Source organism: Sinocyclocheilus rhinocerous, unplaced genomic scaffold (assembly GCF_001515625.1).
Source record: "Sinocyclocheilus rhinocerous isolate Xijiao unplaced genomic scaffold, SAMN03320098_v1.1 scaffold1277, whole genome shotgun sequence".
NCBI classification, from domain to species: domain Eukaryota; kingdom Metazoa; phylum Chordata; class Actinopteri; order Cypriniformes; family Cyprinidae; genus Sinocyclocheilus; species Sinocyclocheilus rhinocerous.
In genome coordinates this window covers 129138-149247 of record NW_015631708.1, presented here as the reverse complement: position 1 = coordinate 149247, position 20110 = coordinate 129138, and the positions used below count along the sequence as shown (strand labels likewise).

Below are 20110 nucleotides of genomic sequence, written 5' to 3'. Positions count from 1 at the left end.
TTCAGCAGAAATCAAACCTGCCTCTACAACAGCAGTTTTATGTGCTGTTAAAATATCATTGAGTGGCTTCATCACGTAAACATAAGGTCAGATGCTGTATTATTACAGTTATCTAAAACAGTTAATTGAAAAAAAAAAAAAAAAAAACTTTTACAACTGAAACAAAATAGAAAAAATATATTAAGTTATTAAATCAGCTAAAACATTTTCATTTAATTTAATATACTAAAATAATTAAACCAAGTAAATTAATGAAACTATATGAACGCATTACACAAATACTGAAACTTAATCCAATTCAAAAACAAAATTAATCTAAATCGTAAAAAGATTGATTAAATTCTTATTTAAAATCAAAATTTAATCAAAATTAATATAAAAAACATCTAATTCAAAACATTAATAAAAGCTATATTAGTATCTCAATTATACTAAAATAACACTGGTCAGGTGTCAGTAATGTCCTGTAGTATCAGAAAAGAACTAAATTTGGACTGAAAAATTCAGTCATTTAAAAAAAAGAAAGAAAAGTTGCAACAAACTGCAAAAATCATATCGGTCATTGCTCCAATACCATCTTTTTTCAGACTTTGTACAAATTGTTTACATTTTTATAGTTGTTTCAAAGATGTTTTCTTTCAAATTATATCAATGTATATGGATATAAATAATGTAACATGAACAAAACTAAATTTTCTGTCATGCTGCACAATTTGTGATATGATGCGAATAAAACCCCCACTTTGTTACACTTGTGATAAAAAAAAATAAAAATTACTGGCCTGCTAATACATTTCTTATGCTATATTACAGCATTTTTTGCCAACTTTTCTTTCGATTAGCACAGGTTTTGTATTTCTTGTTTTTTCGGGGGAGAACGAAGGCTGCACTGATCTGTATGGAAGCCCGTTCCGCCACTGAATAAAAAAAAAAAGGTTATTGCGACTTTTTATTTCACAATTCTGACTTTTTTTTTGTAGCAATAGCAAGTTTATATTTTGCAATTGACTTTTTTCTCGCAATAGCGAGTTTATATTTCGCAATTCTGACTTTTTTTCTCACAATAGCGAGTTTATATTTCGCAATTCTGACTTTTTTTCTCTCAATTCTGACTTTTTTTCTTGCAATTCTGACTTTTTTTCTCACAATAGCGAGTTTATATTTCGCAATTCTGACTTTTTTTTCTCTCAATTCTGACTTTTTTTCTCGCAATTGCAAGTTTATATTTCGCAATTCTGACTTTTTCTCGCAATTGACCTTTTCTCGCAATTCTGACTATTTCTCAGAATTGAGACTTTTTATCTCACAATGACTTTTTAACTCGCAATTGCGATATCGCATAATTTGTGGATAATTTTGGCAATATTCACTCAAAATGTGAGGAGCATTGAGGCCTACGATCCACCAGTTCCAAAAACAAACAAAAACGGTGTTGACTGGAAGAAAACAGGTTGACAAAAGACTGAATCCAACATTTGGTTATAACATAGCATAATGAGAAATTTACAAGCAATTCTCAACGGCTGGTCACTTTTTTTGACTGGGAACACCAAAGTAGGTAAACTTGACAAATTCAACACGCACCCTTTTCTTGATGAACTTGAGGGCGCGTTTGTCCTTGGACACCTTGAGCAGCTCCATAGCGCGCCTCTCGTACGGCGCGAAACCGCACACCTCACGAATCATGTCGCGCACAAACTTGGTGTGTTTGGTCAGATGCTGAAACGCAAGAACAACGTCACGTTAAACATGATAACAGTAGCTATGTTTCCATCCAAAGACGCGAATTTAACATGCGCACAACTGAGTAGGATAAACTTTTTATCCGATAAGAAAAAAATGTGCATAAACTACGATGGAAACGCATTTACCGAATAAATTCCACCATGCGCATTGAAAAAGTCATGTGACTTTGCGTTATATCTTGACGTTTCCATCGAGCCGTTTTTTTATGCGTTCATCCAAAATGCGCATAAAAATAGTTGGATGGAATCTAGTGGTCGACCGATATATAGGCCGATATTTGGCATTTTTCAAATATCGGCAGCTAAGTTTTTCTGTTTGGCCGATGCGTTCAAGGCGGGACTTTTATTTTGACGGCGCTGACAGCATACATAATATAATACTTTCTCGTTTGCCGTCAGCATTCAGCAAATACGCATTTACATTTAAACAAATTTTGAATGGCTAATGAAAATTTAATTTAACAAACCTTGCAAACTTAGTCGAATCCAGTTGTGAGATCTAGTGAAGTGTGCATGTGATCTGCATGATCGCGTGTTCTCTGCGTGATTTTCGGTCTGTGCGAATTGAATGCTTTTTAACATTAAATTCGTGTTTTCAAATTATGCTGCGCTTTATGCATTTGCCCACTGTCATATTCATGTCATTTTCACTGTGTGCTGTAAGTAAAATGAGTGTTACCTTGGCTTTATTTGAAAAAAAATATGATTCCCAATGCGCACAAACTTCCCAGATTACGGAGTGCTCTGTTGGTTACGGTTTACTTCTTTTAATTGTATTTTTATTAAGTATTTATTTGTGAAAAATACTTTGTCATCTAAAGTATAAGTATGTTTATTTTACAAATTTATTTTTAAATCCATTTTCAAATGATTTCAAATTTCTTAAGTATTAATTAAAATAAATACAATTATATCTGCCACCCTGCTTTCCAAGATATCGGCATCAGCTGTCAAAAAAAAAACAATTATCGGTCGACCACTAATGGAAACATAGCTAGTGATATAATATTGTGCATATGGCAATGCATAGTGGGAGAAACTCCAGGCTTTCTGTTGGTTTTATGAAGGCAAGTTTAAGACATTTTTAGTGCAAATAAAGAAACTTTAAAGGAAGACAATGTTAATATGGTCTTGTATTACCAGCACTTTACAGTTGGAAGATGCAACTTTCAATAGATCTTCATTACTATTTAATTCATTTTACAAACAGAAAAACACTAGAATATAGAAATAACTATTACTGTACCTTCTGATAACACTGTAAAATATCTGTATATTTGAAAAAATTGATGTCCTTCCTCAATATTTGCGTTTCGTTTTCCAGTGTGAATGTCTAAAGACGCATTTGTTTGAAGCAAAACCACATAAAATGTCTAATAAACGAAGCAAAACCAAGTTATTTTATGATTAAGCCAAGAACAAATATCTGCCATTGGGCTCGAATAAACTTCATTCAAAGCCAAAACAAGTTTTATGACAGATTATTGTTCTTGTTTTAAGCATAAACTCGCTTCATTTAGCATCTCAAGTTTCTTGATTTATGGATGTTCAGACATTTGTATTGGAAAACGAGACATAAATACTGAGGAAGCGCATGCAACATTCATAGTAACTTTATAATAACTATCCATAACAGTGTCAAACACAGACTTACTCCTCGCCTACGGCTCTGCTTGGGCTTGGCAACGTTTTTGGTCACTTGATGGCCTTTGTTAAGACCAACCGCCATAGGATACCTGATGGCCATGTCTGTGGAGAGAAATTAGTTTTAATAATCATTCATAAACAGGTTAAATATGAAAACACTGTCATGTGTGCTGAGAGGATAGACATTAGCGGGCTGTATAACGGCTCGAAGTCATTATATAACAATATTTCAAGATTCGAGCGAATACATAGAAACATTTTCTACGCGTTTTGGATTTGGAGATGACATATTATGCTTTATTTATAATAACAGCGTTTGAGAATCACGTCAAAGCGCTATATGGCAACCACTCGGAGCTAAAGCCTCAAAACCCCACGAACATCAGGCTTAAGGTTCACAATAGCAGCTGGAAGCCGCTTCATACGGTTTATATTTGCAAAAGCAAACGCTTTTGTGTTGATTTGAGACACGATGGATTAGATATTAATCCGATTTTATCGCTTGTGGTTCTCCGGCGATTCATACCTGCGCTTTGCTAATGGCGTCCAAACCGGAAGGACCGCTGCCAGGCGGAAGCTGCTCTTTCACACGCGACGACAAGAAAGGAGTTCGCGGGAAAAATAAGTAGCGCCGCCTAGAAGCAAAGCACTTATACTGCTCTTTGCTAGAAGTGAGTAAAAGATCTTATAAAACAACATCTAAGCCGGTGTGTTAAGATATTACTTTAAAGTTAGTGTTTTTAATGCATGTTTTTTTTCTTAATAATAGAACCTTTCGATCGAGTAAAATCAACATGACAATTTTATTTAATAAAAATATAAGAAAATTATACATTTTTGGAAATTTCTACTTATTTTTATGTTATATTTATATTATTTTGTTGTATATTGGCAATATAATTGTTAAAATAAAATAAAAAGGCGATTTATTCGATTTATTTAGATTTTTAAACGTCTTTCAGTGCCTTACCGAGTCTATTTCCTTTACTGTTTTTGTGCAATTTGTTTTTCAAATTGCACTGAAGTTAATAATAATAATAAAATCAACGCGTGAATTATGAGCAACAAACAAAATTAACAAAGTAAAAAATATGAATAATAGAACCTTTCGATCGAGTAAAATCAACATGACAATTTTATTTAATAAAAATATAAGAAAATTATACATTTTTGGAAATTTCTACTTATTTTTATGTTATATTTATATTATTTTGTTGTATATTGGCAATATAATTGTTAAAATAAAATAAAAAGGCGATTTATTCGATTTATTTAGATTTTTAAACGTCTTTCAGTGCCTTACCGAGTCTATTTCCTTTACTGTTTTTGTGCAATTCAACGTGTGAATTATGAGCAACAAACAAAATTAACAAAGTAAAAAATATGGAAAACAATAAAAACCTAAACATGAAAAAACACAGAACAGAAAAAGGGGGAACCATGTAATTATATAATATAATATGAAAAAAAATCCACCTGGTTGTTCATGAATTATCAGCTACACACAAATGAATATGAAAATACACAACGGGGAAAAAAAGAAAGTTGCTAAGGCTCTTCGAAAAGTTAAAAAAATAATAACACACTATAAAAATAACGATAATTAAATATTTTCCACATGGCTGTTTGGCGCTTTTTTAGTTTCGGACTACATCTCCCATGAGCACCTGGACGGAATTTTGGCGCGGTTTTACGTTAGCGGCGGCCATTTTCTTCTCACACCTCCGTTTCGAAGACAGCCAACCAGCTCTCGGATTACAAAACACAGTTTCATTCAAAAAACTCCGCAAACAAAAACTTCCAACCGCCACCGGAGAACCGTTCCAAGCGCGACTCGGAGGCCGCAGCGTACACCGGGCCGAAGTGGAACTCGGAGGAGTGTTTATTTGAGCTGAAGTGGGTGTCTGTAGCGTGAAACGATATGGCGACCGCAACCCCGAGCCGCGCGTCGGCCGCGCAAACGCCGCTGAGCCCCGCGCGGATCTCGCGCCTGCAGGAGAAACAGGAGCTGAGCGCGCTGAACGACCGCCTGGCCGTTTACATCGACCGCGTGCGTTCCCTCGAGCTCGAGAACGACCGGCTGCTCGTCAAAGTCTCCGAGAAGGAGGAAGTCACGACCAGAGAGGTAACGTAACAACGTTACCGAGCCGTTCCTTTGTGCTGCTTTTACGATCTATAAATCTGCCTGTGCGTGTGATTTTCACTTCCAGAGTTGCTAAGTGTCGCGTTTTTCAGTTTAACACGGACTTCTAGTTGACATTGCTTGCGTTTAGTGTTCATTTTGTGCTTTTAATGTGCGTTTAAACCTTTAAAACTTTTAAAGTGTGTTGAGCGTGATGCACAACATTTGAAAAATCGCGCGAGGAAGTCATGCATTTTGACACAATCAAGCCCTGTGCATTGGAAAACGTGCTTTGCGTATGCAAATCCACGCACAAATCTGTACATAAACGCACTGCATGTAAAAGCAAATGTATGGGAGACATAGAAAATGCACGCAGGGAGTGGCCAGTGAATTCTTGTGTCCATATGCTTCTAATTTGTGCATTTTATTTTTATTCATGCATGACTTGATCGCTTAAGTCATGCGCTTATGTGTTAAAATGCATGTAAAAGCACGTTAAACCCGCTCTAAGTGTGTGTTTAGAGTGCGTTTAGCGTGATTCCTGGACTTTGAGTGTTGTCCTGGTGTGCTTGGGCGTTTTCCTCAAAGTTTGGGAGTGGCCAAATGCTCTTTTCAAATTTGAATCCGATCTCCAGCATCTGTTGCCATTGTTTTGAATGGTGACCACATCAAACTCAACCCCTCGTTTGTCACAAATGCGAAAAGAAATAGTTTTGAATGCAGTTTAACATCTTGCGTCGGGCTGTGAAAGCATTGGGACATGCACATGTTGTGTATTTTCGACTTAAACCGAGTTTATTTACAAGTAATGTCTGATAGTAGCTGCTTGAGGTTTTAACTCGAGACTTGTTGGGTCCTGAACTCATCAAATAACTTGTTAGAAAATAATATAATAATATGAATCAAGTTTGAATCGGTGTTTTTAATTTTCGTTAATATTTCGAATGAATTTAGTTTTTATGGAAACCAGTTTCCGCCACAGAATAAATAACTAAAAACGGTATTTGCGACTCACAATCCTGAGAAAAAAAAGTCACAATCACCTTTTATATTTTTAAATCCAGAATCACAATTTGTAAACTTAGAATTGCAAAAAGTCAAAATCATGTTGATATCTTGCAATTATGGCTTTTTTTCCCTCAGAATTGCAAGTTTATTTCTCGCAATTCTGTTTACATCTCCGAAAGTACGAATTTTGAGAAATTCGCAATTGATATTATCGTTTTGTCATTGAAATGGGCTTCTCTCTCTCGTTATTTAATGAAGAAATATGAATTGTACCTCACCTAAAACATTATAATGATTTCACCCGCGCCGGACTGAGACGGTGCCGCTGCATGTCGCGCCAAACCTCTCACGTGACGGCAGGCGCGTCATCTGCTTGAGATCGGCCTTTTTAGAGACCGCCGATCAATCATCCCAAAGCGATTATCGGCCGGTTGTGATCGGTAGCCGATCAATCGGAGCACCCCTACTTTTATTTTGGATGCGATTTAATCGCGATTAATTGTTTGACAGCACTATATATATATATATATATATAAACGTTTTGTTGGTTGGTTTTTATTTTCATTTAAAGTTTTAGTAATTTGTTGTGAGATTGTTTTTAATGTTTATATTGCATTTATTAATGTTTATTCGTTTCAGTTTTTACTTGGTAACTTAAACTAAATAAAAATTAGTATTTTTAAAGTGTTTTTTTATTCGTTTTAGTATTTTTACAGCTTATTCACCAATATTTACAGCTTAATTTAAATAAAAATGTCAAGTGTTAAAATAAGTGTATTTCTTATTTTTTTAATAAGTTTTATGTATTTATAAACTTGAAAAGTTTAATAACTTTCAAAATTATTTCAGTTAATGTTTGTTTTATTTCAAGTAGCAGGTGTTTTTTAATGCTCTTATTAAACGTTAATAACTGAGGTCTGAGGGACGCCGGTCCGTGTAAATCTCTGATGGTGTGGGGTTTTTTTTCGTTCAGGTGTCTGGGATAAAGTCTCTCTACGAGGCCGAGCTCGCGGACACCAGGCGTGTGCTTGACGAAACGGCGCGAGAAAGAGCCAAACTTCAGATCAATCTGGGAAAAGCCAACTCGGAGCTCGAGGAGGTCACCCGCAAGTGAGTATCGCTCAAAAACACACTCGTGATATGAAAAGACCAGCTGAGTCCATTATCCTCTTTTAATTACCCATAAGGCTTTAAGTCAGTGGTCGTCTTAAACTTAAGTCGGTCTTAACTAACCTGACTCAAATCCGCTTCCATCTGCTGCTTTGAATAATGCCACCAGAAGATCAACGTCTCGGAGTTTTTTCTTTTTGTGCTTCAGACTTCATGTTTGGTTGATCTCGTTGCTAATGAGCGTATATAAACAGGAAGTCTGTTGCTTCGTGCCCGATTGTGGGCGACTGTTTTAACCGCAGGAGTGTGTCACATCATGCTACCAACCTGCAATTGTCACGCAGATTTCACCAGTTTTATCTGCACTTAGGGGATTTTTTTTTTTATTCTAGCAGGATTGAGAATCTCGATTACGTCATATGAAATGTTAGCAGAGCTTGTGTTGTAGCAACTGAAAAAAAATACAGGAACTTATTTGTAGAGGGATTAAATGTTTTGTTCATTGATAGGCATGTAGAAACATGTGAAACCCAGCCCACATTATTATTATTATAACTTATTCATATTTTTATAGTATTTCTTGTACTCATTTTAATAAAAAGAGACAATAGTATTATTTTTATACTTCTGTTATTATTTGTGGTTTGCATTATTTATATTCACATATTCACAATGTCTTTTAATGTAATTAATACATTTATATCGCTAATATTTGTTTTATATAGTATTAAAAAATACAACATTATATTATTATTATTATTCATGTGGTTTCTATTTTTTGTTTTATTTATACCATCTATATTTAAAGTTTATATTTTTATTGGTCATTATCTGTTATATTTTGTATAATATATTGCTTATTTTTGTTATTATATAATATACTTTTTTATAACCTTTTGTTTTTATATTTTTTGTAATTTGTCATAATTTTTTGGTCGTGTTTAACATTAAGTAACATTTCTGTAACTTTATTTTATTTAATTTTTTTGTATTATTATCATCACCCTAAATTGTATAACTTAATGTTTTTTATTTGATATATTTTGTAACTTACCATTACATTTTTTACTGTAATTTGTTTGTTGATTTATATAATTTATATTTTTATAATTTATTCGTTATCAATATCATAATTAATTGTATAACTTAATATTGTTCTTATTTTATATATTTACATTTTCATGACTTATTCTTTATATATATTTTTTTTTTTTTTTTGTTACTGGAAATTTGGATGTTTATGGAATTGTGGAATTTTTTTATAACTAATCCATTATTATCATATTGAATATTTGAGTACAGTTGTTAAATTTAACACTTAACTTTTTGGGATTAGTGAGATAGACATCTTTCAATGCACGAATATAATAAACAAGTACTTCTCCTTGTTCAATAAAGCATCTTTTATTGATCTTTGGCATGAATAAAATATATTTTTTACCCTTTGGCGTCAATAAAATATTTTACCAGCCATTTTCTGTAGCTTATGTTTAAAAAAAAAAAAAAAAAAAAAAAAAAGCAGTGCATTAAAACTGAACACAATACATTTTGATATGAAAACACATTAAGAAGCACATTCAAGTGTAATAGATAAATCGTAATGTTTTTGTAATGCAATGACAGCCATTCCTAAAGATTGGTTTTGGTTCTTTATTCATCCAAAGATTGGCCGTCTGAATTTGTTTTCCAGCTATAAGAAGAAGGATGGAGACTTGGCTCTGGCTCAGGCTCGAATCAAGGAACTGGAAGCGCAGTACAACAAGAACGAGGCGGCTCTCAACACGGCGCTCCGCGAGAACAAGTCTTTATCCGCAGAACTCGCCGACCTGAAGGCTCAGCTGGCCAAAGTAAGTCCCTCGATGCTCATTTCGGCCTCCTTCGCTTCAGAATAACGTCTAACAGAGGCGCTGGTCTTGCCGTTTCAGGCTGAAGACGCTCACGGTGTGGCCAAGAAACAGCTGGAGGCGGAGACGCTGATGAGGGTGGATCTGGAAAACCGCTGCCAGAGTCTGGCGGAGGAGCTGGAGTTCAGGAAGAGCATGTTTGAGGAGGTCAGTGCGGCTCACTGTTGCTAATAAAAGACAATCAGTCTTATTTATGTCCTCATTAGTGAGACGGCAGACGTTAATATCACCGGAAGCATCACTCTCGCTTCGGTACGAGTAGTAAACAAAACCGCGCGTCTGCGCTATTCATTAACACAGAGATCAAGTCACCTTTATTTATATAGCGCTTTTAACAATACAGATTGTGTCAAAGCAACTGAACAGCATTAATTAGGAAAATAGTATGTCAATAATGCAAAATGACAATAGTAAACACTAATTTTTCAGTTAACCCTTTAGGTGCCAGGTTTTTTTTGGAAAAATGCTGGATTTCGACATCAAGATTTCAAAAGCTTGTGGCTTGAAAGGGCTTAAAGATAGAGATCTAATGTAAATTAGAAAAATGTTGGGCATGACCGAAAGTTTATGTGGGGTGAGTCAACTGTCCATGGTAGTCCTTAAGATACCAGCACAATAACACACTCAGCAAAATATCATCTAATTATCGTTATCGATAAAATCCCAGAAAATATCGTGAAATTATTTTTTGTCAATATCGCACACCCCTAAACTGTGCTGTCAAAATAAAAGTCCCATGTGCTGTCCACATAAAAGTCCCATATGCTGTCCACATAAAAGTCCCATGTGCTGTCAAAAAAGTCAGACAGAAGAAAATATTGGCCGATAATTAAAAAAATGCTTTCTCAAGTCAAAGATCGGCTCTAAAACATGAATGTGTTATGCAGGAGGTGCGTGAGACTCGCCAGCGTCGTGAGAAGCGTATGGTGGAGGTGGATTCGGGCATACAGCAGGACTACGAGTTCAAGCTGGCGCAGGCGCTGCAGGATCTGCGCAGACAGCACGAGGAGCAAGTGCAGATCTACAAGGACGAACTGCAGCATACCTTCAAGGCCAAGGTCACAAACGCTAGGTTCGCAAATAAAGTTGCTTTTGGAAGTGTGTTTTGTTTAAGCTAACTGAAATCTTTCTTCTGCAGCTGGATAACGCCAAGGTGTCGTCTGACCTGAATGATAAGGCAGTGCTCACCGCCCGTGAGGAGCTGCAGGAAGCCCACATGAGGATCGAGGGCCTGAGCTATCAGCTCAGTGCTCTGCAGAAACAGGTACGCATGGCCTGCCGTGCCCTAAATAAAGTTACAACATCTTCAGTCATAATACTTGGCATACTAGTTCCTGTGACTGTTCTAATCAATCAAGTATGCTTAGTTTTTAGGGTTAATGTTGCTTATAAACTCTTGTACTAGTGACGTTTTGACAAGAGTAGTTTCCATTTCAGCGTACTACTTTGCCGCATGTACTTCTTCAGGCAGGATTTGGCCAGTGTTTCCGTAATACAGGGCTTGACAGTGAATGTTTTCACTCGCATATGCGACTACGGGTCCTTAATTTATGACCTTTAAACCTTAACATTTTTTTAAGTAGTTTATTTATTTTGTTAATGACAATTTAATGCATTTTACATTATCCATATAACTAACTTTTATTTGTGTTTGTTATTTTTATGTAATATTATAATTTATATTTTATAAAATTTTTAATATATTTTTTATTTTTATGTAATACATTATAATTTATATTTATAACATTATTTATATTTTTTGTCATCAAGTGTATAGCTTTTATTATTTAACTTTTTTTGTTTAAGTATTTTACATTTATAAATATCTTTAATGGCCTAATAAATATTATATTTTCATATTTAATATTATATTTAAGAGATATTATATATAAAAGATCTTACAAATTGGGGATAGAAAAACAGGAATCCTGATACAGCTTAATGTTGTTTTTATTAAATATAGTAGGATTAAATTAAAAGTAAATCATAGTGATTTCAAAAAATGTCACACTATTTATATATATATATATATGTGTGTGTGTATATATGTATGTATTTATACACATACATACATATGTGTATATAGGGATACACATCAAGTTATAAAGTCATAAAGGTTTTAAAGTTAAGGCCTATAAATAATTACATAATTATTCAATTTTAACACAAAAAGTTTTTTTGAAAACCTTTGTATTCTAATAAATTAAATTTTAACTGTTTATTAAGAACGATAAATTAGATCAATTTTCATTGAGCCCCTACTGTTTTTTTTAAGTGCTCCTAAATTTTTCAAATCTGGAGCACGTGCTCTTTGGGGGGTGGAAATGAAACGTCAAAATCTGCAGAAACCCGAAAGCTGATGTCTAAATGTCCAAGTTGAAAGCCTTTTGAGTTGAAACACCTGTTTTTTTTACAGGAAAGCACCACACACTGTTGTAACGCTGAGCAGCAGAAATGATCCGGTGAATTGCTAGCTGTCATTCACGACCTGTTTTTGTCCCTTCGCAGGCGTCTGCCGCCGAGGAGCGCATCCGTGAGCTGGAGAGCATGCTGTCCAGCGACCGGGACAAGTACCGCCGACAGCTGGACGCCAAGGAGCGCGAGATGGCCGAGCTGAGGGAGTGCATGCAGCAGCAGCTCAACGAGTACCAGGAGCTGCTGGACGTCAAACTGGCCCTGGACATGGAGATCAACGCCTACAGGAAGCTGCTGGAGGGCGAGGAGGACAGGTGAGCGTCTATACCGCATGTTTGAGTCACTCAAGTCATGAACAAATGACAGGAATGCAGGCCAAGTGAGCTGCCAGGCTTTTAGCTTTTAAATAATGTCTGTAAGGCCCTATGATTTCTGCGATGCGGAATCCAGTCATTAAAAACAGAATTGAATGTATATTTAAATGTATACAAAATTTCCCTTTATTTTTTAAGGATTATAACATTATTTATATTTTTTGTCATCAAGTGTATAGCTTTTATTATTTAACTTTTTTTGTTTAAGTATTTTACATTTATAAATATCTTTAATGGCCTAATAAATATTATATTTTCATATTTAATATTATATTTAAGAGATATTATATATAAAAGATCTTACAAATTGGGGATAGAAAAACAGGAATCCTGATACAGCTTAATGTTGTTTTTATTAAATATAGTAGGATTAAATTAAAAGTAAATCATAGTGATTTCAAAAAATGTCACACTATTTATATATATATATATATGTGTGTGTGTATATATGTATGTATTTATACACATACATACATATGTGTATATAGGGATACACATCAAGTTATAAAGTCATAAAGGTTTTAAAGTTAAGGCCTATAAATAATTACATAATTATTCAATTTTAACACAAAAAGTTTTTTTGAAAACCTTTGTATTCTAATAAATTAAATTTTAACTGTTTATTAAGAACGATAAATTAGATCAATTTTCATTGAGCCCCTACTGTTTTTTTTAAGTGCTCCTAAATTTTTCAAATCTGGAGCACGTGCTCTTTGGGGGGTGGAAATGAAACGTCAAAATCTGCAGAAACCCGAAAGCTGATGTCTAAATGTCCAAGTTGAAAGCCTTTTGAGTTGAAACACCTGTTTTTTTTACAGGAAAGCACCACACACTGTTGTAACGCTGAGCAGCAGAAATGATCCGGTGAATTGCTAGCTGTCATTCACGACCTGTTTTTGTCCCTTCGCAGGCGTCTGCCGCCGAGGAGCGCATCCGTGAGCTGGAGAGCATGCTGTCCAGCGACCGGGACAAGTACCGCCGACAGCTGGACGCCAAGGAGCGCGAGATGGCCGAGATGAGGGAGTGCATGCAGCAGCAGCTCAACGAGTACCAGGAGCTGCTGGACGTCAAACTGGCCCTGGACATGGAGATCAACGCCTACAGGAAGCTGCTGGAGGGCGAGGAGGACAGGTGAGCGTCTATACCGCATGTTTGAGTCACTCAAGTCATGAACAAATGACAGGAATGCAGGCCAAGTGAGCTGCCAGGCTTTTAGCTTTTAAATAATGTCTGTAAGGCCCTATGATTTCTGCGATGCGGAATCCAGTCATTAAAAACAGAATTGAATGTATATTTAAATGTATACAAAATTTCCCTTTATTTTTTAAGGAATAATCACAAAACATTTCTTCCATGTTTTAATTTTAATAGTAAATTCCTGTTTGTCAAAAAATAAAGTTAAATTTTTCTGATAACCAGAAAAACTTAAATACGCAACACAAAATGCATAAGGCTATTGTAAGAATCAATTTGAATAAATTAAGTTGTTTTTATGCATTCAAATAATGCTAAAACCGAATTTGGTAACAAAACGTATGGTGAGAGCCCTTGTCATTTTTGTTAAACTTGATGTCAAATTGTATAAGTTCCATGATTCTAATCAATTAGACATACTTTTTGATTAATAAAATTTAATTTAACCATTTAAAAAGTAGTCCAGAAAAATTAAAAAGGAAAAAAATGGAATTTGTGGAGAAAAAAAAAAAACAGATTCATAGGGCCCTATGTCTGAAATTGCTGTCTACTTGGCTCGCTAGGCTTTGAAACGCATTCAAACAGTGCTGCCTATTGAGAAAGAATATTGGGCATCAGACACATCGGAGCGCGTTTCTAATGTCTAAAATGCTTCAAAACTAGCTTCAAAACCTAAGAGTGCTGTACCTTTTCTACAAATGGTGACTTGTTAGGGAGCTTGTTAGCTTTTGAAACGCGTTTGAACACAGATTACTAGGTTTGGACAAGCCTGCGGCAGAAAACGCCGTCAAGGTAGGAAGCTCACTTGGTTTTGTGACGCATTCAAGCATTTAAGTCAGCGATGCACACAAACTAGGCGTTTTTGAGCATTTTGCATCTGCTGATGGAGTTCTGGCAGCTGGTTATTATCATCATTCGTCTTGCGGTCCGTAACTTGTTCAGAAACGCTCGTCAAACTCACTTCACATTTTTGCGCTTCATACTTGACACACTCGGCGTGCCGGAGGAGTAAGGTAGGTTGTAAAATGTCACGCTGGAATGATAACTGTGTGTCTCGCTCGTGCGCGAGCGAACCGATAGCGGCGTTGTCGAAAAACGAGAGGTCAGAGAGCTCATTTAGCACAAAGACTTGAAGACCAGCAGGCAGCTAGACCATCTTGAAGATTGGGACGAGTTAAAGATAGTCTGCAGTTGAGATATTTGGAGCACAGATGATAGGAAGGAAAGGTAAGACGACAGAGTAGTTGCATAAACAATCGTTTTCATGGTGCAGTTGCCCATTTATTGTTCTTACTCACTTTTTGCTATCATAATACGCCATTTAACACGTGCGTCCCGTCTCCTGCAGGCTGAAGTTGTCCCCCAGCCCGTCCTCACGGGTCACTGTGTCCCGCACCACAGCGAGCAGCACTTCTACGTCTTCACGTAGCACCCGCGCCAAGAGAAAGCGCGTGGAGCTGGAGGAAGCGTCCACCGCGGCTCCTAAAGTGCAGATCAGCCAGGAGGCCGAAGCCACGGGCAGCGTCAGTATCGAGGAGATCGACCTGGAGGGGAAATCAGTGACCCTCAGGAACAACTCTGACAAGGTACAGTCAATGGGGAGTCTTTGGGGAAAAATAAATACGTCACTTTGCACAAGTTTCACTTTGTTTTAAGGGGAAGACGCTACAGGTAAAAGCACAGTTTTCTCTCATGCGTTGGTCAGTTTTGAAATTTTGGCTTTTCATAAAGTGTTGTTTTCTGACTAGTGGAAAGAAAACGTCTAAAATACGCTTGTGTTATTGCACTTGCAATTGATTTCAATTGCAGTACATTTACTTAAGTTTTTTTCTGCACTTCAGCAGCACTTACACCAAACTTAAGTTTTATTTCTATCTATATACTGAAGGTTTTTCGTAGCGGGGTTTGTTCATATATCAGTCGCCTGATTTTATAACATTTTATTCCTAAATTTCTTTTTTTTTCTGGACTTTTGACAGTATTTTCTGATTTATGGAGTGACAAAAAGGAATCCTAAATCCCCTTTATATATATATATATAAGTTTAACACCAATATATCAACAAAAATAAATATACATTTTGAACCTGGCTTTATCCATTTATGTTCTAGAAATATATGCATATTAGTGCAAACTTAAAGTCCCCATGAAATAAAAATTAAAGTTTTTTGGGTGTTAGTATCAATATGTTAGTCTCAAGGTTATCTATAAGGCTGATCCCGACTTTGGCTCCGGTCCAGAGACGCGATCGCTCGGAGCGGATCATATGCGTGAGTCAGCATAAATTAAACGCTTTTAAAACTACACAGCCTCAGCATGATTATGATCACTATTTTATTTTACTAAGAGTTTCATATTGAATCTAGGGGGTAATCTATTAGACTGTGGCTGTCAAATGCGGCTTTACCGAGCTCAATGGCTCTGACCCGTGCAGATATAAACAAAACGCTATTGGCTAATTTAAAAAGGGGGCGGGGCTGCTCGATATGTCCCACCCTGTCTTCCTGTTTCAGTTGAAATTACGTCACCACATAGAATAACGCTGCGTGTTTCAAGGCACTTAAGGGGACCTTTAATTAGATAATGCCTCATTTACAAATTTAAACATAACATTTAAGAAAACGTAATCAATCAACTGGGGAAGTATGGTATGGAAGCACGTTTCCGCCACTGAATTAAAAATAAAAAAAGGGTAATTGTGACTTTTTATTTCATAATTCTGACTTTTTTTTCTTGCAATTGCCAGAGACCTCTGGCTTTTTTCTCATTTATGTGATATAAACTAGCAATTATTACTTTTTTTTTCACAGAATTGCGAGATACAAACTTTTTTTTATTATATGATATTGTGAGTTATAAAGTCAGAAATGTGAGAGATCAACTTGCAATTCTGACTTTTTTTTTATACCTCACAATTCTGGCTTTTTCACAGAATTGCTATTTTCTCAGAATTGTGAGTTTCTGAAAGTCGAAATGGTGAGAAGTTGTAATTACCTTTTTATTTGTTTATTTATTTATTCAATGGCAGAAAACAGGCTTCCATAGTATGGTGATGTTTATTAGCTAATATTTTTACCATGTGGTGCCTTGCTTTACAAAAGAACAAAGGAAAAAAGTATTTCATCTTATACATCAACTTTTTTGTTGTTTTTTTTTATTCCAAATTTAGGATCAATCTCTGGGCAGCTGGCGATTAAAGAGACAAATTGCCGATGGAGAGCAAATCACCTATAAATTCAGTCCCAAGTTTGTCCTGAAGGCCGGCCAGACGGTAACGGTAAGCGAACAGGACCGTATTTCATTTAAATCCATCTCAGTACGTTGACGATGTTAAAATGTTGGTTCTGTGAAAGGTGTGGAGCGCCGATGCCGGCGTGTCCCACAGTCCTCCTTCAGACCTGCTGTGGAAGAGCCAGAGCTCTTGGGGCACCGGAGAGAAGATCCTCACCTTACTGGTCAATTCCAGCGGAGAGGTATGAAGAATAAGAACATATGTAACCCGGGACCACAAAGCCAGTCATAAGGGTCAATTTTATGAAATTGAGATGTATGCATCATCTGAAAGCTGAATACGTAAGCTTTCTATTGATGTATGGTTTGTTAGGATAGGACAATATTTGGCAGAGATACAACTATTTGAAAATCTGGAATCTGAGGGTGCAAAAAAATAAAAATATTGAGAAAATCACCTTTAAAGTTGTCCAAATGAAGTTCTTAGCAATGCATATTACTAATCAAAAATTAAATTTACAAAATATCTTCATGGAACATGATCTTTACTTAATATCCTAATGATTTTTGGCATAAAAGAAAAATGGATCATTTTGACCCATACAATGTATTGTTGGCTATTGCTACAAATATACCCCAGCGACTTAAGACTGCTTTTGTGCTCCAGGGTCACATGTTTCTGGCTTTTCCTTTGTTTTTGAATCCAATTATGAAACGTGAACTTTGGTTTCCAGGACGTGGCAAAGCGAACCGTCACTAAAAGCGTGATAGAAATGGAGAACGGTGATGACGAGGAGGGAGACTTTGGAGACGAAGATCTCTTCCATCAGCAGGTTCGTTAAAGAAGATCTTAATGTAAAACAGCGATCTTGAGATGTTGAGTTATATCCTTAAACAAAATCTCTCTTGTTTCCAGGGTGATCCAAAGACCCGATCCAGAGAATGTGCCGTCATGTGATGGAGCCGCGCACTTTTAGTATTTTCCTTCCCACGATTCAGTCTTTTTTGTAGAGCCACTACTTTTGTATTCTTCGAATCATGAATTCATAACGCCCTTCCCTCGATCCATTATTTGTACGGACCTCATTTGTAAAGCCACTTAATCTTGAGCTGCGATGCTATTTTTCAGTCGCCGCTCATCAATGAATAGTCTTTCTAGACGTCCCGTAGGAGTCGAAGCGCTTCCAAATCGGCGGCGACATCCCATTACGTACCGTTGGCGAATGCCATCCGAGAATGAGTCAAACGGCCTGAAATTAGAGAGTATTTGTGCGAGCTAATGAATCTGCATATTCATGTCAATGAGTCATGCATTTTCTCGTCACCGTGGGGTTATGAATGGGGGAATTATTTTTGTTCTGTAGTGCACTATAGCCCGTAACTGACAGCTGTCGCTTAGCGTACCTTATGTTTTTGTGCTTCGCCAATCAGATGAACAGGGTGGAAACGAAACTATAGATTATTCTAAATGACCGTCTAAACGTCATGCGTTTTGATTCATGCTTTACATAGTATTATGTATGTTTGAATCAGTGACTGAGACATTTGAGATCCCTGCTCAACCTAAATATATAACATACACAAATGGTAACCAGAATGGTGCTTTCTGATGAGTACAATGTAAACATACTTTGAGAAGCTACTCAATTTAGTATTCAAAGGAGTTCGAGTTCATTTAAATATTCAAAACGTTTTCAGTTTATTCAAATATTCAGTTTGAATGTTAAATTTGAGTGAATTTAGCTTGTGAAAAATGGTTGTTGAATTCTGCTTTGAAATTGGACCCGAATCGGCACACTTTTACAAAAGCACAGCTGCTCGTGCAGATTAACCAAAGAAATGGACGACGCATGAAACCAATTTGACTTGTCAAATTTTCCTTTGTTTCTTGCTTGCTTTTCGCAATTTGCAAACATGAGACTCTGAATAAACTAAAAATCTTTATTTTAGTTGTCAAATCCAGTGAGTAATCTGCATCCATCCACCCTGTCGATTCTGTTGCATTTAAGTTTTAAAACTCTTACTTTTTTTATTTGAAATGTTTCTCAGACAATTATGCATGCAGCAAATATTTTTATAAGAAACTGATCTGAGTGTTACTGTGAGATCTAGGGTTGACGCTTCAATTTTTCAGACAAACGGCGTAATACTGTAGTTTGTTTTTTAGCTACAATCGTATATTTTTGAACGTTTTTTTCTTCAGGATTTTTAAAACCCTAGTGCACAAGATTCTTTAGATGCATTTAAAATTTACATTAAACGTCTTATAAATTTGTGAATATATTCAGTGCAGTCAAAAAAATTGACCTGGGAAACATTTTTATAATTTCTTTCTTTTGTAAGGTAATGCAGTGCAGAACTATTTTGTTATTTTAATGGGGTTATCATTATCTACATGTTTACTTTTTAGGGTTCTTTTGAAGGTTCTGCGAGAACTAATTGTTTGATAGTGTATCAATTGGGGCATACAGAATTGTGTAAAATTTAAGTGAAATTAAGCTCAAGTAAAGTTGTATTTGTGTACATTTGTTACTTGGCCTCTGAGCTAATAAAATCTACCTTTTTGTTTAGTTTTTAACATCATGTGACGTGAACGGAAACGGTTTTCTTTGCCGAACACTCCACATCTGTGAATTTTAAATTTAGCTTCTTTTAGTTACGTACACTGTTTTCAAGAGGAAAGTCATTTCCTTGTTCTTTCAGGTTTTATTAGACAGGGCTGTGACTTATGTAACAGATACAATGTGCTTTGGTGTATTTTAATAAGCTACGAAATTGTCAATCTGTCGTAATAATCTACTGTAAAGTAAAAATTGCTATTTGAACTACCATCAAAAGCATACAAATGTGAGTTTAAGGCTGTAAAATTGAGCCATAAATTGTGAATTATGAATCCAATTTGTTAGGGGGTAAATTGTACGAAGACTTTTGAAGGCCTACAAGAGGAGGGCGCATGCCAAAAGTGTCTCATTAATTGTGATCGATTTTACTTTGATTTGTCTTTTTTTGTATGCAATATCAAATAAATGTTTTACATATTAAGTTGTGCCATTGTCGAACTCTGAATGACTCTGCAAAACACTGTTTGTAACATTGGCTCTAAAGTAAACGACTTTGTTTGGTTTTTTTAAGTTGGAGGTTGGTAGATTAATGCAATGAAACACTTGGCTGTGATTTTAACATGGTTAAAGGCTTTTAAGCACTGCTTAATGTGCCAAAGAACACTCACTTTTTACACTGTAAAATTAACAGCCTAGGGTGGCTTATTTGGGTTTTTATTTATAAAATGTTTGGAAGAGCAGGTAAGTTTTCAAATTAGTGCTTAGAGGTGGCTTATTTGCCTATTTATTTTTATAA

At 35.8% G+C, this 20110-nt stretch overlaps 2 protein-coding genes across 3 annotated transcripts in view; one reads left to right on the top strand and one right to left on the bottom strand.

Annotated features, from left to right (window-relative positions):
• LOC107741803 (60S ribosomal protein L36) overlaps positions 1-4015 on the bottom strand; it is a 5593-nt gene extending 1578 nt beyond the window's left edge. The window contains exons 1-3 of the mRNA XM_016554588.1: positions 3919-4015; positions 3400-3494; positions 1585-1719 (exon numbers count right to left, since the gene is read on the bottom strand). Coding sequence (XP_016410074.1) covers positions 1585-1719; positions 3400-3492 — 228 coding nt within the window. The 5' untranslated portion in view covers positions 3493-3494; positions 3919-4015. The remainder of the gene's footprint in view (positions 1-1584; positions 1720-3399; positions 3495-3918) is intronic.
• A 1051-nt stretch (positions 4016-5066) lies between these two features.
• On the top strand, positions 5067-19767 carry lmnb2 (lamin B2). Of its 2 annotated transcripts, none has more exons than XM_016554587.1 (12): positions 5067-5517; positions 7499-7635; positions 9326-9482; positions 9561-9686; positions 10427-10597; positions 10678-10803; positions 13239-13459; positions 14871-15108; positions 16692-16799; positions 16876-16995; positions 17488-17586; positions 17670-19767. In XM_016554587.1, the coding sequence occupies exons 1-12, from the start codon at positions 5314-5316 to the stop codon at positions 17709-17711; spliced, it is 1749 nt and encodes a 582-aa protein (XP_016410073.1). In that variant the 5' UTR covers positions 5067-5313; the 3' UTR covers positions 17712-19767. The 2 variants fall into 2 exon arrangements, with proteins under 2 accessions (XP_016410073.1, XP_016410071.1); XM_016554585.1 differs by lacking the exon at positions 13239-13459 and adding an exon at positions 12048-12268 and having other exon boundaries at positions 5068-5517.
• The last annotated feature ends 343 nt before the right edge of the window (positions 19768-20110 follow it).